This window comes from Mchenga conophoros, linkage group LG13 (genome assembly GCF_057382185.1).
Source record: "Mchenga conophoros isolate Kocher_MC1m ecotype Shallow Benthic linkage group LG13, M_conophoros_male_GT1.1, whole genome shotgun sequence".
NCBI classification, from domain to species: Eukaryota; Metazoa; Chordata; class Actinopteri; order Cichliformes; family Cichlidae; genus Mchenga; species Mchenga conophoros.
In genome coordinates, this window is record NC_140538.1 from 2,627,594 (window position 1) to 2,640,730 (window position 13,137).

Here is a 13,137-nt window from a genome sequence, read left to right on the forward strand (position 1 = left end):
TAGAAAAACTAAAATCCTGTGCGAACTGTAGAATGAAGTGACACCAAAGTGTCAGCAGCCTATCACCCTGCAGGCTTCCCACATGGAGTAAGGCTGAGATCATCATCAAAGTTTTCACCGAGCGAGCGGCGCTGCAAGCCGTGGATTCATCAGGCCGGAGGTCAGCTGGTGCATTCAGAAAATCTGCATCATTAGCCTAAATGTTTGGGTGTAGCAGGGGTGTAGTGTCTGCAGATGGAGCGTGGCGGCCCGCGCTGCCTGCACAGGCTCAGGGCAGGCCGCTTAAAGTTCTTTAAGGCACGTTTGTTTCCTGCACGAGAGACATCATCACATGAGAGTTAAACTCGCCGAGAGAACCGAGCGTCTTATCTCCATCTTCATGCTTCCTACTGCAGGGTGTGTGTGTTCATGTTGGGGCTTCCCCTTCCTGTGCTCAGAAAGCAGCAGATGCTCGTCCCAGCAGGAGAATGTGTTCTCACACACACACACACACACACACACACACACACACACACACACACACACACACACACACGCCGGCTATTCATATCTTGTGGGGACATCTAGCCACTTGCCCTAACCGTAACCCAACTGTAACCTGACACTAAAACCACATTTTCAGTCTATGGGGACCTGGATTTTGGTCCCCATAAGTATAGTAAAATTCCACTTTTTGGTCCCCACAAAGATATGAATACACACTCACACACACACTTTCGGTATGACGCTGCTTGTGTCGTTTGCCTTGAGCACGGCTCACCTCCAGTTATGAGAAATACTCGAATATTCTCGCGGGCTGCCAACAGTCGCAGCGTTCCCGCCCGGCTGCATTCCTGCAAATGCTTTTCTGTCTAATCTTTGAGCTCCTGTCTGGGGGAAACAGCAGGTCTGCTTTTATTTGGTTTTATTTTAGTTTTAGCAGGAAATGCACCCGAGCACCCAGAAACAACCCTCAAACATTTAGACCCCGCCCCTTTAAGGAGTCTTCTCTCTTCTGATTGGACCACTCAGAGTGCACTTTATGGAGAGGAGCTGCTCAGCCATGAAGCTCCCAGCATGCTGATGTTAATGTGAGCAGGGTTGGAGTCATCAGCTTTTACGCACTCGGCTACCTCGCTCTAACGTTCCCGCATTCCACGATAAATCAGCTGATCGCGCGTCCGGTACCACGCTCAAATCCAGTGAGGGCAGCCTGCACGGCTCTCTGCCCGACTTCTACACCTGCAGTGGGACTGAGAACATCTGTATTCACAGTGTTTGAATGTGGCCAAACACTTTCGACCATTTTAACATAAATTTCAACAAACTGATTCTTTAAATGTTCATTTTCACGACGAGCTTCAGGAAAAACGATTATTTTTCCAGTTTTTTGCAGAGTTTCCTGCAAATTTCACAAATGTCTGTAATTTTTTTCACGCCAAGTGATTTCAGGTGACGGGAGGCCCCGAGGTAAACGCAGTGTTACCATCTGCTAACGCAAAGCTACACAATCTCACCCTGACAGACACACACAGCTAAGCAGAAGTCAATGTCACAGGCTTCAGTTTCCTCACAGATACTGCTGAGCACACAAGAAGCAGCTGTGTGCGCTTCATTAGGCCTGCAGGAGACAGTGGTGTATTGATGGGGCGGGTCAATAACACACACACACACACACTTTGAGGATGACCTTAACCTGAGCCTGAGGAAGTACACACAAACCAGACAGGGGCATGGCGTGATTCGTCCCCACTGAGACAAAAAAAGGCACACACACACACACACACACACACACACACACAGGAATGTAGAGCATGAGCATCATGTGAGGCGCATCACTGCTCGTATCATCGTGTGAATGCGGCGCTCTCATAAACATGATCACGATGCATCATGGGAAGTCGAGGTCGACACGAGCTCATGACGGCGTTTGTGGCGTTCGTCCGAAATTTGAAAATGTTTCATCCTCAAAAAGTAGATAAAAATAAATAAATAAAATACATAAAAAAAGAAAGAGGAAAAATAATAAACGTAACCAGAGGGGACCTTAGGGGGGATTAAATGTAGAGCAAAGGTTGCAAGGAAGGAAAGGATTAGAGAGAAGAGGAAACCAGAGGAAGAAGAAACAAACAAGGACAAGAAAGAAAGAAGAAAGATGGAAACAAGGAAATAAAAGAGCAAAGCATTCTGAATTCAAATGATAAGAGTCAAAAGAGGAGAGGAAGTGAAAGCAAGAGCAAGGGTGAAAGAGAGGAAAGGAAACAAGCCAAGAAAGATAAAGAGCTAATAATATGATATGATCATTATCATAATTGTCAGTGATTATTTAATGTATTTAATGTTATTATGTTAATATATATTAAATAGTTTGAAATGTTAAAAAAAAAAAAAGATAAAGAGAGGAAAAGTTACAGGAAACGACAGAGAAGAAGAAAGGAAAGGACAGAGGTGAGGAAGAGGAAGTGAAGGTTGAGAGGACAGAACGGACAAAATGTTTGTCCTGAAGATTCAAACAACATCCAGTCGATGTTTCACGACGCAGACGAAGAACGAGCGCCATCATCATCATCGGCGTCGTCCCGACCTGCCGTCATGGTCGCGTTCAACACCGACAGCTTTTTATTTTCAGGCTGTGAGAAACGAGCACAGCGAACATGACATTTCACCAAACATGCCAGCTGCGTTCCCCTGAGAGTGAGTGAGTGAGTGAGTGTGTGTGTGTGTGTGTGTGTGTGTGTGTGTGTGTGTGTGTGTGTGTGTGTGTGTGTGTGTGTGTGTGTGTGTGTGTGTGTGTGTGTGTGTGTGTGGTTTACAGCGGGAATCAATCGTTTCTTTATCGTCACGTGGGCGTGATGGAGGGGATTTTTTAGGAAATGTCTGAGCGCTTACTTTAGTTTTTACTGCTTTCCCCTCATCCAGTAATGACTAATGAAGCTTTCTATGCAACTATGACCACACACACACACACGCACGCACACGCACGCACGCACACACACACGATGTGATGCAGAGATAAAAGGCTCAGATTAGCTTCAGTGAAGAAAGTTTAACTAATACGAGTCACAAATGTGTGAATGTTACAAAAAACATTTCAGAATTTTACAGAAATGTAACATAAATTTATAAAACTGCCAAATATTTAGACAGAGACGCTGATCCGCGACACACGAGCTTCATCACTTTTACAAAGGTTTCGCCAAAATGGCCACAAGGAACCTTTAACGTGAAAATGTCTCGAGGAGGCGGCGGCGAGCGAGGAGTGTCAGACAGGCCGAACACATCAAACATCTGTTTCCACTAACAGAGAGAGACAGAGAGGCTCTCTGACACACGGGCCTGCGTTTCCATATCCAGGCCAGTCCTGACGGATCGTATGACATTCCCAAACACGCACGATCGTATAACCCTGTCAAAACACACACTTCCAGTTCAACAGTTCCAGGATTCCAGCATTCCTGATCTCCCACAGGAAGCGGAGGCCTCAGAGGATCCCCCCCGTGAGCGAGTGTGGAGGTCGGAACTACTGAGAGCAACAGAAACAAACCGGCAGAAGCTCGGTTTAGTCTGCGATTCCTTCCTGCAGCGGCTGATTGCAGCTCACCTCTGATCCTAAAAGCCGCTCCCCGACTCACACGGATCCACACGGGCCATTCAGCAGATCCGCTCCATGATGCAACTCTGGCTTCAAACTTCCCTCTCGTTCATCACCTGAGCGCTCAGGTCCTCTCTCACACCGAGGGCGGCGACCTTATGAAGCACCTGGAGGTGACGCCTGCATGCAGTCACCTGACAGACACCTGAGTGCAGCACAAAGCCCCGATCACTGCTGTTTAACCTCCACACAAAAGGAGGAACTCCCAGTTCGTCTGTGCTCAGGTGTGTCTGGATGAGGCAGGTAACTGTCACCCGTGTCTGACAGCACAGACTCACTTTATGCAAATCTCACCTGCAGGTCAGGTTTGTTTTGACGTCCACAGAATCTGATCTCATTTTGTGCAACATCTGTGCGTGCATGTGTGCATGCGTGTGTGTGTGTGTTAATAATGAGCACAGATGTTCAGCAGAAAACTAAAACCTTCATTCACAGAAACTCAGACAGCAGGAGCCTGGCAGCCAATCACAGGGCACAATACTGGGGCCTGTCATCCAATCACAGCGCCCTCTCCTTCCGCCTGAATGGCTGATGTGACACAGAGCGGCAGTGTGTTCCCGTGAGGAGGGGGAAGCGAGCCAGATTTGGGGACAGAGGAGCATTGAGAGGCGAGGACACAGGCTGATTATCGACCGTTAAACCGACCGAGGCCATATGTGGCGCCGACTCAGCGACGCCTCCGGGCAGGACGGATCGCGGCTATCCCTGTCCACGCCGGTGCAGACTCATCTTCACCGCTGTCCCCCTGCAATTTAATTGGACAGAACTCGAATCAGTCAGGAGGTCGTTGGACCGTTGGGTTCCTGACGTCACAAGGCCGATGAGGAGACGCTTCCTGCTGCTGAGCTGCAGCGTCTCGTGAGCAGCACAACATGCTGAGACCTTTTTATACTGCGAGCTCGTCTCCTCGGACGGAAAACGCAGAAATGACGCCGCTGTTAGAAACGGGAACCGTCCGAACTGTCCAATCACAACCAACGCCATGGCCCCGCCTTTCCTGTGAACGGTGTTTCTCAGAGAGGACGCTGTGCCGTTTCGCTGCTTTGCCCATCAGAGCCACTGAGCACGCTCAGTCCATCTCCAAACAGCAGACCTTAGCCCCGCCTTAGAGCCGGAGTTCCCGTCGTTCGAGCTTATTCTGATTGCTGCTGTTGTGTTTTCGCAGGAATGTTAATGGTTCATGTCGATGAGCCGACCCTCGTTTTCATCCGGGAAGATGACTTCATGTCACCGAGCAGAACGCCAACAAGATGCAGCTCGTTTCTCCGCCCCCACCCCTCGCCGGGACATTCACGCCGACAGTTTGTCTGATTTTTAGCAGAAACTGTCGACAAACAGCAAACTCGAACTTTTCAACCTTCTGTGACGCAAATCTTCTAAATCCAAAGTGCTTCAGTCCTTATTTACCAGCAGTAATCTCGGTCCAGCTCTAGTTAAAAACACTGAACTTTATTATCTTTAGTCGCAGGACTCAAAGAGTCCGAGAGAGTCTGTGAGCAGTCGGTTTGATCTCAGGGTCATTATGCACGCACTTCATTAATCTTCTTCACTATTCGGATTCAAGAAGGAAACACTGCTTATATTAGATTATAATGCATTTCAAAAACACACCTGATAAAGGCCTTTAAAGGAAAGCGTATCTGGGAGTTTGAGGAAAGGAAGCCAAAGCTCGGACGGGATGTTACAGACGCAAACACGGTGAAACAATAGTTTCTGTTTGCTGCTCTGACAGATTTAGAAACGGCTGCTTCCTCTCAGACGTCGTCTCCTTTTCCAAAACTTTATCTTTTCCATTTTTTTGTTGCTGCAGGCCGTTGCGTGTTTTCTGTGTTTATAAAATGAGGCGTTTTCAGTTTTAGCCTCATGCTTTGTGCTTCAGGATCATCTGAGGCCTGAGGCGTGTGTGCACGTCTGCAGAAGAATGAATCTGGTCAGTTATCAGCACTCGTGCTTTGTTTTGGCCTGTGTGTATGTTTTTGTATGATGTACAGACAACCATCAGTGGAGCGTAATAACTCTTGCATTAACTTCCTGTTGCTTCACGATGAGATCCTCTGGAAGTTCAGCTCAGGACCAAATCCAAAAATCCTGCCTGTGTTTAGATTTGACTGACAAAGTCCAAACTCGCAGCTGAAGCTCATCCTTCCCCTCTTCAGGTCGTGCATTAACATCCTGCTCTGCGAGAAGTCAAATAAACGAGGACGTCAAAGAGTCCTCTAATGACCCAACGTTTAACGTCTGATTAAAGTCTCTGTGGCTCCTCGCGCCGAGCCAACAGCGGCACGGATTCCTTACACACAGTCTGACCTTCGAGGCAACACGCCGGCTCTGATAGAGCAGCCAAACCCTTCTAACACTCACATTCCTGCAGTAGGTCATTACACAACACCAGAGATGAGATAAGATCACTCGCTCTGACAAAACACGCGCTTACGAAATCACTGAAGTCTCATTCCCACACCTGCTCGCCCGAAAACACTAAAGACACACAAAGAAGAGAGAGAGTGTGTGTGTGTGTGTGTGTGTGTGTGTGTGTGTGTGTGTGTGTGTGTGTGTGTGGCATGCTGTTCCTGTCACGCTGACAACTGAATAAAGACTCCATGCCTTCCTCCTTCCTCTCTTTCTCTACACGTCAGGAGCCGGCGAGGCTTTTCAGCGCCACTGTCACCCACAAACAAAGCCGAGCTCACGAGCAGAGCCGTCAGTGTGTGTCCGCGCCGTCGGACGCCAGGAAATGCACGCCGTCGATATAAATCAACTTTTCCTTCATTACAGAAGCTTCACCGCAGCGCCCGGATGCGTGGCTCCAAGTATTGGTCGGCGCTGTAACGCTGACGAAGCCGGCTCACAACAGCGACCGTCACAGCCTCGCGTCAGGATCAATCACCCTGATTATCAATGATAAATAAGTCGGAGACGACTGGGTCACGAGCTGCTGCTGCTCCTCTCCGAGGTCACGTGACATCGCCGCTGAGGGATCACGTGTTCCCCGACGGGTCGCCAACCTGTCTGCAAACGCTCGCCAACGAGGCACGGAGCAGCAGTAAAACCCGAGAACGTTCGCCTTCAAAGTAAAAGCTTGCGGCTAACATGTTTCAAAAGGTGTGGCTTTTACTTTGAAAGCAGCTCCGTTTCCTGTTTGTGTCAGTTTGACTGCTGCTGAGAGATCCGTGTATCCGTGTTTAGCTAACGGGTCGTTTTTCACATTTAACAAATTATTTTTGTTTGTTTTGATGACTTTTATTCTGACGTTTGATGATTTGAACTCAGACCTCAGTAACTGCGTTTCGTTCCCTGATGACAGTCATGAGTCCTTGAACTTGGGGCACTTGTTTTAGCGCCCGGTGCTCGCAGACTCATGCACGGCCGGGCCTCGTTCACACGACGTGTGGTTAGTGGTCACATGACCGGACTGATACGAGTCCTAAAACCTTCTGTAATGACGTCTGCGCTTCAGATGCCTTCACAAGAATAATCTACAACAGAAAACATTCGACGCCTGGTTCAACAACTCCGAAGCTACAACTGTCCCAGACGAGGCGCTGGCTCCGTGCTGGGAGGTCATGAGGTCATGGCGTTCTGCCATAAGTCGTCATTTTACGTCAGCAACGGAGAATTTAAGGTTTGTGGAACCCGGGTATGCAAGCCGTGGTTGGCGTCCCTGTGGTGTGGCGCTCTAAAGGCCCACGTGGGGGCAGATTCTGCGTACAGGCTGTAAAGGTGTTCACAGACACAGAAACCAGCGTCTGCTCTGAAGCTGCTGTGATGACTGATTATTAACCAGATGTGTTTAATGAATAATCAGCTCACAATAAAATAGGAGCTGGCCGGCGTCGCGGGTGGATGTGCTGCTCCGTCTGCAGCTGATGAATGGAGAACATTGTGATTTATTAAAAGCTCCTGACGTGAAATTATCACCGCGAGCAGCTTCCAGATCAGCTGACGGTTTCCTGTTAGTCTGGAGGGATTTTAAAGCCCTGCTGCTCGTTCATGAAGGACTCTGTGGGTTATTTCCACTGCTGCTCAGTCGTGACCATCCAGACCTCGGAGGTGGTCTGAGACGGGTCCGATTACGGCCCCCTGAGTCCTGAGAACACCTGGAGAAGCAGCTTCAGGCTCGAGCTCAGGAAATCAGAAAGAAGAGTCAATAAATCTGCAAACTCTCAGTTTTATTACAGAAGCGCTGGTGCTTACTTCACTCCCTTAACGTGCTTTAAATGCATGTTCACTGAAAGCAGCTCTGTTGGATGAGTCATGTGGCTTTCCGGTGGTTGAGCGCAGAAAACCCTCAGAAACTGATTAGCAGCATCTGAAGCGCCGTGACGAGGCGCCGTGACCTCGCTGGTTTGTGGTCTGAGGTGAACTTCTCTCTTCTCAAACAGCTGTGTGCAGCTGTGGACACAAACAAACACGTTACCTCTGTTTATTTTTAGCTTTTATGCATCTCTCTCTCTGGGCTCAGACTGGCCCCGCCCCCTCTGCGAGCGTGCTCAGTGGAGCGTCCCTATGAAAGAGTCCTTTCAAGCTGCAGATCTGCGAGTGGAAACGGACTGAGACTTGAAACGCACAGCTCCGTCCTGAGACGCTTCCTCGTGCCACCTTCAGGCTCTCAACAATCACTCCATTCTGCTCCCGCCTCCGACGCCGCTGGTTCCTGCGTCCGTCGTCACCACCAAGCTTTCATTTGATCCAGAAATGATGGCGGATATCAAAAACAGGACAAACTAACCAAATATTTTCTTCTAGAGATCGAAGAAAAACTCCAGTTTAATCATTGAGCTTTGATGGCGAAGGCCTTTAAGTCGCGAGGCTCCACGTCATGCTGAAGGTTACAGCTGATGGTGGGAGCCCGCCCCAGCTGTCAGGGGGCAGGAGGGGGGGTAGATCCTGCACAGCTATGGAGCTGGGTTTTGTCCAACTTTTAATCTAATTTCCGGCTTTATAGAGTTAAAGAGAGGACTTTGCACATCATCAGTCATACAGAGAAGTTCCTGAATCTTAAATCAGCGCTGAAAAGATTTCCAGACAAACTCCTGCATGAGCTCATCAGACGCTGAGCTCCAAGGATCGGCCTCGAAGATTTGCAGCACTAAATCTTTCTGTTTGCAAAAACGTACGAGTGGAAAAATCTCAGTGCAATCAAAGCCTGCGATGATCAAATAAAAGCATATATACTCAACACACCCAGCAGCCGATCCCTTTGGAACTGTGACGGGGGGCGGGGCGAGCAGGAAACCACCAGGACTGTCACACAATCTACTTCCAACCAATCAGTCGGTGTCATTCACCGAACCATGAAAACACACTTTGGCTTATGAAACACAGGAAATGGCCCCGGAGGACCTTAGCATCCTGTGCTAACGGCATCACGGGCCGGGTTCAGCGAGTCGTCCCGAACGCAACTCGACACGGGCCGAGGGAGAGCAGCGAGGCCGCATCTCACCCCGCCTTTGTGTGAATTTCACGAAAGGAGCTTCCTTTAATTTCACTAAGAGGGTGGAGGTAGGAGGCGGGCCGGGCGGGGGCGCCGGGGGCGCCCGCAGACGCTCTGCAGAAGCTCATGAAACATTGATGAGGCGGCCGAGGTGTTTTCTTTCTTTTTAGAGACACAGAGAGGGAGGGACGCGGCGAGCTCGGATCATGTTAGACACCCTCCCCACACCACCCACCCCCTCTAATCCCCCCCCTCCACCACCGCGCAGAGCTCAAGGAATCCCAAACCACCGAGATGTGTGCTGATTGGCTGACTCAGGACCACGGAGGAGGGGAGGGGGATGATGAGAGCACAGAGGGATGGTGGTTTTGTTTTTGTGAGCAGAGCGCGTCCGAGGGATTTGGCGTTTCAGGAGATGGCGGGTTTTTACAGCGCTACAGTAACCGCTCTGCCTCAGCCTCCGTTTGTTCTACATTCATGTTAGAATCCCGGCGTGAACCACAGCGTGCGCCGCGCACGGCCGCTGGAGCACAACAAAGGACCCGACTCCTTCTGGGTCATTTATTCATCCACACATGCAAACATCAATTACAAACCACGTCTTGTTCAGTTCCCAACAGAAATAAACTCAACCGGACCGGAAACATCAGCGACCAGCATCCATCCACTCAGCATCGCTCTTATTTCCACTGAGCTGGTTTTAAAATGAAGCTCAGGCCACCTGAGACAGACGACCTCCAGGTTTTGGTGGTTTTACAGGGCGGTGGCTCCGCTGTGCTCACTGGACGATCAGGCTCTGTTGATAAGTGACTGCTAACAAAGTTTTGCTAATGTAAATAAAAAACCATTTCCTGTTACCACTCCATCTTTTTATCACACCTTTATCTCTGCACTCTGTCCCGTCATCACATCTTCTTTGCATCCATCCATCTAAATTCAGTGCAGTTACATATTCATGTATTTATTGATCTTCCCTCTCAGGGAGGGAAATGCAGTCCAGACTCTGATCCCTAAATTTGATTTAGAAACGTCAGGAGGCAGCCGCGGGGTCACGGAGAAGCCGTCTCACATCTGCAGGCCTGGTTCAGGCGTCTTATTAGGATCATTTTTCTTTCTTTGAATGAAATCTTTATAAAATGATGACGTCTGCTCTCCTGAGCCGTTTCAACATCAGCCAGCATCTGTACCAACATGAGTCTGTGCAGCAGGCCGACTCGCTTCCCCCCATGATTATTCTCTTAACTGGAGCAAACATGGCTGACTGCCTCCACGCTCATAACCCGCTGGGAACCGAACCACCTGAGCCCCACACGGGACAGCACATGAATTTAGAGCCTCGAATGCCTTCATAAGCACGAGCTAACAAACCCCTCTGAGGGTCGACGTCCTCATGGACTGATTGATGTTTCATCACAGCCCACATTTAGATTCTTCCTCTGCTCTAACAGAACATGCCGCGCAACACTTAAGATAAAACACATCTGATAAGTTCACGTCTGAATGATTTGGTTCTGTGAGCAGGTCAAAAACAGGATAAAGGTCAGCCCTGGTAGGCGGAGCCAGATGAATGACATAAACCAGCATTAACACGCTCACGTAAACATCGAGTGTGACAGATCCCAACATATCAACTCGGTAAGAAGTCATGAAGCAGCCTCTGAACTAAACTCGGACACACGGCACACGCGTGTGCATCAGTAACGCGTGTTACAGCAGGAATCTCAGGACTGAAGAAACCAGGCTTTCAAAGCAGAGTACAGTCTGTGCTCGAGTGCAGACGTTTTCACATTCGGTCAAATTCTTACGACAGAACATCACAAAGACTCAGTGACCTCAGCGTGACCCCCCCAACAAAGAAAAACAGCCAGGAAGCTACTTTCAGACACTCTGGAGGTTTGTGGGCGTCAGCGGGTCGATGAGGCTCCATTAGCCTTCTGCTAAATTCAGCCTGCTGCTAATTTTTAACTGAAGTGTTTGTGCGTGCAAGGACGATTCGATTTTAACGGCTCATATCGATACGAGCGTCCATCGATGACTCGGGAGGTTAAATGTGTTTACACGCCTGAGCGCCGCTGCTCTCCTTCAGCAACAGAAGACACGCCACTCGCGCTTCCACGCAGGAACGTTTTCCACTCCTGAGTGATTTCTGTCTGACGCATCAGAGAGAAACTTGGGGTTCAGCATCTCGCTCGAGGATACTTTCCTGTGCGGACTGGAGCGGTCTGGGATTGAACCACCAACCGCCCGACATAGCCACCCCACTTCCTACCAACATTCCCGGGTAGAGCCTGTGCTCAGAGCATGTAAGCAGCTCCATCGTACAAACCAAACCAAGCCTTCAGTGTAAACGTGTGGCAGAAAGTTTCCTGCTGCCTGCTGAAAAACACCGACACAGCTCACACACATGCAAGCAAACACAACTACACGGTTTGGTTTCTGGAGCCGACGTACGTCAGCCTGAGATACAGGAGGCTTATTTCCAGCTGCGGATCATGCAAAGCTGCTCCAGTCGAGCTGGAAATAAGCAGAGCGGAACAAAGAAGAAAAACTTCAGCTGTTGGTTTCATTTAGCGATGTCATCGCTGCATCGATTAATAACGGGCACATTCCTGAGCTTTAAGTCAGGAGAGACAAACGGCACGTGTGTCGGGAGGCCAGCATCCTGCTGAGGAGCTCCAGCCTGATTACTTCACAGCTACGTGAAAAAATGTGGGTGTGGGAGCGCCTCCCTGCCTCCCCCGCACCGCTCGTCAGCCCGTCAGTTGTGATCAGTGTGTGAACGTGAGGCGCGGTTTATTTGCAGAGGTAAGGTCAAGCTGCTGACTCATCCACAGCCAGCTCTGATTTCATTATAAGGTGATAATGATTAATAAAGTCAGGGCGACACCTGCACGCCTCAGCCACCATCCCAGCGCGACCGCACTCCTCTTTACTTCCTTTTACTTTCTCTGGAGCCCTGCTGCTGCTCTGAAAGCCTCCTACGGCTCCTTCTACTGTTTCAACCCTTCAAGTGTGCAAATGCAAACAAACTGCAGCCCACAGCATTAAAGGAAACCCTAAACCCAGGCCCACACAGCTTTCCCCCGCATGCGCTGCTCCTCACACACTGAGGGCTCCTTGTTTCATCTTACCTTGAAGCTGTTTGAACCTCCCCTCCAGCTGGTTGTAGTTGAAGGCAGCCTGGCCCGAGAATCCGGGGCCGGGGCTGGACCCCCTGACGGGGCTGAGGCTGGGGCTGGGGCCTCGCCCGGGACTGGCGACGTGAGACGGGCCGGGGCATCCGGACCCCGGGGACAGGGGGCCGCCGTAGTCTGAAGTTGGGGAGAGGGGTCCAGGCGCGAGGGGGCCGGGGAGGCCGGCCGTGGCGCTCTGAAGCTCCATGATTAAACTCCACAGAAGACTTAGATGGAGCTCGTCCACATGGAGCAGAAAGTTTATAAGTGAGTCACACAAGCCCGCAGAGGTTATCTCCCCCCAGGATGAGCTCGAGCTCCACGGCGACAAACTTCAGAGCCTCAACTTCTCTGCAGCAGGAGCAGCTTCCAGGTGACCACCGACTCCTTAAGAGTCCTTAGCACAAGAACGTAAAGTGAGTTTAAAGAAGTGATCCCAGTTTTAGCTCCGACACCGAGGGGAACGCTCCCTGCTCCTCAGTCGAGCTGAGAGGAGGACAGAAGAACTGCAGAGTCTCCGTTTCACTAGCGTGGAGCCAACAATCGCTGGCTCAGCAGACGCGCGGCGGCATCATGCTTCTGTTTTCCCTCCATTCATCCATCTGTCAGAGTCTCCGGGGATCACGCCTTCCCCTCAGTTCCACCCATCCTCCGTTCAAACGCACGCTCAGACCCTGCTCGATGAAAAGGTGGAGCAGACGGAGAAAGGAGGTGGAGGGAGGCAGAGAAAGAGTGGTTTGTCCTGCGGTGTGCAGCAGCAGCAGCTCTCAGACACTGAAAACACCTTTCAGCAGACGAGGCGAGAGTGCAGGGGGGAGGGGCCGCCAGAGGGAGAGGCTACTCCCACGGCAGCCAATCACAGTTCAGCGATGATGTCACCCACTCATTGGCATAAGGGG

At 50.2% G+C, this 13,137-nt stretch overlaps 1 protein-coding gene across 4 annotated transcripts in view; it reads right to left on the reverse strand.

The window, feature by feature from the left end:
• Nucleotides 1-13,137, reverse strand: part of LOC146560652 (spectrin beta chain, non-erythrocytic 1) — a 101,455-nt gene that overhangs the window by 40,876 nt on the left and 47,442 nt on the right. For 2 of the 4 annotated variants that reach the window (XM_085296068.1, XM_085296067.1), the window contains exon 1: nt 12,197-12,999. The exons of the other annotated variants lie outside the window; for them this stretch is intronic. In XM_085296068.1, the coding sequence (XP_085152194.1) occupies nt 12,197-12,446 (250 nt within the window). In that variant the 5' untranslated portion in view covers nt 12,447-12,999. Of the gene's footprint in view, nt 1-12,196; nt 13,000-13,137 lie in introns of those variants that run through there. 4 annotated transcript variants of the gene reach the window in all.